Source organism: Hipposideros armiger, unplaced genomic scaffold (genome assembly GCF_001890085.2).
Source record: "Hipposideros armiger isolate ML-2016 unplaced genomic scaffold, ASM189008v1 scaffold_8, whole genome shotgun sequence".
NCBI lineage: Eukaryota > Metazoa > Chordata > Mammalia > Chiroptera > Hipposideridae > Hipposideros > Hipposideros armiger.
In genome coordinates, this window is record NW_017731358.1 from 3726991 (window position 1) to 3732028 (window position 5038).

Genomic DNA, 5038 nt, shown 5'->3' on the forward strand with positions numbered 1-5038 from the left:
TTGAGTATGGCAGGGATACTAAGGCTGGCCCTTCCCGGGAGACCAGGACTTCTCTGATGGTTGGCTTTTGCTTGAGGGCTCCCTACGATCTTGCTGAACCATCCTTAGATTGCAAGGCAGTCTCTTCCACCCAACCTCCTCTCTCCTTCACTTGGGGTCAGTCCAGCGTTGGGTCTGAAGTCTCCCTCCCATTTTCTCTCACACACGTGCTTCCCCTGATGAAGTCTTTGCATACCTAATCTCATCTTGGCATCTGTCTCTCAGAAGACACAGACTAACACACTTGTCATGGGCACCCAAGCAGTAAATGGCACAGCAGGATTCAAACTGTTTGAATGAGAGCTTAACTTCTTATGTTATTGTTTCTTTTTGCTCTCACAAACAGAATTCTGTTTCTCTCCAGTAATCCTATTACTTAGGTTTAAAACAATCAAAATAACAAAACAATATAAGAATAAACAAACAAAACAATTGAATTAGCTGGGGCTGCTATAACAAAAATATCAGAGGGGCATGATTAGTTAGGTCAAGAAGAGAGTCTTTGTCAATACCACAGCATTCATCAGTTTAAACGGTATAATTTAGTGGGTTTTGGTATACTCACAGTTGTGCAACCCTCACCACTATCTAATTCCAGAACATTTCCATCATCCCAATAAAGAAACCTGTACTCATTAGCACTCACTCTCTAGCCCTCTCCCCTCAGCCCTTTATGAAACTTCTCTTGGAGGTCAGACCAAGGTCAGGGCCTAGTAGAGAAGATGGCTCAGAGGAGCCTTCTGTCATATAATGATGCCCCCCCACCACCCACCCCTTCATCCTTGCTGGCCCTGCATAACCCAGTTTTAGCACGATTCCTGCTAAATCAATTTAGACAGAATCCCCCTACTCTTGACATCTGATCAGCCTGGATATCTGATCAAATTCCTCATTCCCCACCCTTGATGTCTAAGCCCTTGGACTATCTTCAGCAAAAATCCTGTTAAATTAATTTAGCAATAATCTCCTATCCTTTATGTCTCCTTTAGTAATTTTTCCATCCACTGACTGTCTTTTCCTTGGCTACAAATTCCCTCCTGCCTTTGCTGTATTTGTTGAGCCTGATCTCTCTCCCCTACTGTGACAGTCTTGACACCTAATGCAATAATCCTGAATAAAATCTTCCTTACCATTTTAACAAGTGTCAGAATAACTTTTTAACAGTGTATAAATTATATCTCAGTAAAGCTCTTATATAAAAAACTAAATAGAAAATCTTGTCTATCTTATACCCATCACTAAACTGTATGTGACTTTAAAAATACCAATCACAAAATATTTAAACACCATTGGTCATCAATTTTCCCAAATCTAGATACAGTTTTTCAATTTAAATCAATCTAAATTAATACCTATCTAATTAGAAGAAAAAATTTAAAAAGAAATATTATAAATCATATATATATAAAATCAATCACTGGCAAACTGTCTATGTTGAGTGTTAGGCTACTTTTTTCCTCCTATGTAATGGTACATATATTCCTTTTCTATTTTTCTTACTTGATTAACTTTTTCAAAATTACAAAGTAATAAGTGCACATTATAATATTTCAAAACAATAGGAATGTGTGAGGAAAAGTGGACAATCTGCCATCTCCCTTCTCCCTTCCTATGATATAACCAATGTTAAACCTTTTGATGTACTGTATATACTTCCACATCTTTCTCTATGCTCTTGCATATATGAATGAGCAGATTTTCTTTATAAACATCATGCTATATACATAATACTGTAACGTTTTTCATTTACCTATATGTATGACAAACATCCCTCAAGATCAATCATACAGTTCGAATTCATTCTTTTTAATAGCTGTACGTTTTGTTTGTTTGTTTGTTTTTTAGCTGAGCCATCCTGTCACCTGTTGGCAGCTCAGCGGCAACTCAGCTTGGGCCGGGAATAGAACCACTGTTGCTAAGAGCTCGCACTCTTGAGTGAGCTCTTAACCTACTGCCGGTGACCGAGAGACCCATCCTGAGCTGTAAAGGAGAGGCTGGTGCAAGGCACACTCTCTGGCTGTGTCCTTAGCAGGGCTGGCGCAGCACCTCAGCATACGGAGGAGGTTTCCAGCACCCACAGGTTTCGATACATTAGGTACTAAACATCTTGAGTCCGATGCATTGGTTGCTAACAATCTGCAGCTAATGCTTGGCAAGTTCCCTGCCCAAGGCTATCTCCTCCACTTTTCTGCCCCCGCATAAGCAAGACTATATTAAAGTAAAGCACGGGGGCTAGACCGGGTCACTGTTCTCCCATCAGGAGACAGCTGTCCACCTAGCCCCAGCTTTCAAGTATTTCTTTGTCTATCTTTCTTAATCCTCCGTCACCCCCACTCCGGCCCGTGAGACTAGCTGCGCTAAACGCGGCAACCAACTGAGCCACTCGGCTGGCCTTAGCTGTACGTTTTTTATTTCATAAAATTAACATTCAAGTATTCCTCTACTGAAGGAAATTTATGCTATTTGTAGATGTTTGCCATTCTGCTGCAATAAATATTTTATATACATGTCTAATATAGACTTAATTTTTTTTCCATAGGTTAGATTTCCAAAAGTAGGAATGCTGGGTTAAAGGGTATATGTATTTTGTTTAGCTTTTTTGTTAATACATTTATTTCCTCCCTTGATAAAGTGAAATTTTAGAAAATAGTAAAAAAATTAAAGAATACAAAAAAAATAAACACCCATGTGGTAACACATTGCTGTATTTCCTTCCAATTCTTGTTTTCTATACATATTTTTGATTAGTTTTATTATACAGATGTGATAATACTATATTATTTCCAGTCTTTCTTTTTCTACATAAAATTGTTACATAAACATTTTCATAATGTTATTACAACTTTGTAAACAATACTTTTAACAGCTTCATAATATCATCCATTGAACTAAACTCTCTCTTTGATTCTGTAATTCCACATACTGTGTTTCAACCTGATGGGATAATAATAGACATTTGCTGATGTATATTCATGTACAAAGATATATAGACACATTATTTGCTATAGCAAAAATTTAGAAACAACCTAAATGTTCAAACTTGGAATAGTTAAGTAAATTATGGAAGAGTACATAGGAAATAGTGAATATTACAAAATTAAAACTAGGTGTATATATTTTTATTTTCATAGGTACAAATCACTTTTCAAAAAGTTATACCAATTCGTTCTCCCAGCAGCTATGTACATAAGTGCTCATTTCCTTGCTTCCTTGCTAGCAAGTAATGTTAAGTTGTAATAGCAGCTATTATTGTTGTTAGGCACATAGTATGTACCAGGAACTATCCTAAGTGCTATACATGTATTAATGAATCTAATCTTTATAATAACTCCTGTGCAGAATTTTTTACCAAAACTAAATCATAAAGGAAGAGAAAAATCTCAAGGAAAAACAATTCCACCTAGGCAGACAAGATAAACACTTTTTCATTCTGAGTACTCAGGGTTCATATAAAGAGAATTTTATCATGGTCCCAAATCATTTTGATTGTGTTGAATTTCTTAAAGCATAAACATTTTTGGAATTAGTTGAAAGGCTCTGGAAAAGACAAGTTCTCTTAGCATGTTTTTTATTATCACTTGTTATTTAGGGATTTTCAGTGAACTCAGTCTTAAGAAGGGTTTCTGGGGCTAGGAGGCATATTATTGATATATTGTAGATAGCCCAGAAATCTGAGTTATTGTCCCAGCAGAACTAGAAATAGAACCCAAATTTATGACTTCTAGTTATCCTACCTGGAAAGCACAAATTTAATTTGCTTTTGAGGACTAATTTGCTTTAAAGGACTTCTGGTAAGAGTTTTGTAGCACTTTAAAATACAACAAAGCAAATAAAACCTAATATTACTCTGACCTGGCAATGATATCATAGAAATGCATTTTGTTTTCCCTCTCCTTGCTTAAAGCTTTTAGGAGACTTGTGAAAGTGCCTGAATTTTGCAACTCTTCCATGGTATCTGCAATCACATCACTGAAAAATTGCCTGTAAGGAGAAACAAAAATATGAGTTAATGAGATATATTTCCTTGCATTCACAAAGGGCTATGGAAGTCACACAAATTATGACCCAGAAGGAACATCATAACTAAGTTGGAATTATTTCTGGAATACTAGAGTCTTTAAGTATTAGAAAACCTATTAAAGAATTCATCACATTAATAAAGGCAAAAGGAGAAAAACCATATGATCATTGCAATAAGTGTAGAAAAGGCATTTGGCAAAATTCAACTCAACACTCTTATTTAAAAACAAACAACAGCCCCTTTCCTCAGCTGCTGCTAAGGTGCTCGGTCCTTCGGAGGAAGCTAAGGCCGCGTTGGGGTGAGGCCCTCACTTCATCCGGCGACTGCCCGGCATCGCTCGCCCAGCACTTGTCTGCACCATGGCCTCAGTCTCGTCTCAGAGCTCGCCTGCATCTACTCGGCCCTCATCCTGCACGACGATGAGGTGACAGTCACGGAGGATAAGATTAATACCCTCATTAAAGCAGCTGGTGTAAACGTTGAACCTTTCTGGCCAGGCTTGTTTGCAAAGGCTCTGGCCAATGTCAACATCGGCAGCCTCATATGACCTGCCCCAGGAGCTGGTGCTGCACCAGCAGGAGGTCCTGCCCCCTCCACCACTGCTGCCCCAGCTGAGGACAAGAAAGTGGAAGCAAAGAAAGAAGAATCTGAGGAGTCTCATGATGACATGGGCTTTGATCTTTTTGACTAAGCCTCTTATAACATGTTTAATAAAAAGCTGAACTCTGAAAAACAAACAAACAAAAAACAACAAAAACTCTTAGAAAACTAGAAATAAAAGAGAACTTCCTTAACCTGAAAAAGTTTACATACCAAGGACTGACAATCATTAAATGTACCTGTGATAATATTAATATATATATATATACATTTAAAAATATGTAAACTATATGTATTTTTTAAATAACACACATGCATACCTAATAAAAGTGTCACAATTTGCAAAAGAATAATAAACACCAAATTCAGAAGAGAGTT

At 37.3% G+C, this 5038-nt stretch overlaps 1 protein-coding gene and 1 pseudogene across 1 annotated transcript in view; one reads left to right on the forward strand and one right to left on the reverse strand.

Annotated features, from left to right (window-relative positions):
* The window catches only part of DRC9 (dynein regulatory complex subunit 9), a 32334-nt gene that overhangs the window by 16540 nt on the left and 10756 nt on the right, over positions 1–5038 (reverse strand). The window contains exon 5 of the mRNA XM_019650862.1: positions 3892–4020. Within this exon, the coding sequence (XP_019506407.1) occupies positions 3892–4020 (129 nt within the window). The remainder of the gene's footprint in view (positions 1–3891; positions 4021–5038) is intronic.
* Positions 4221–4751, forward strand: LOC109387039 (60S acidic ribosomal protein P1 pseudogene; annotated as a pseudogene).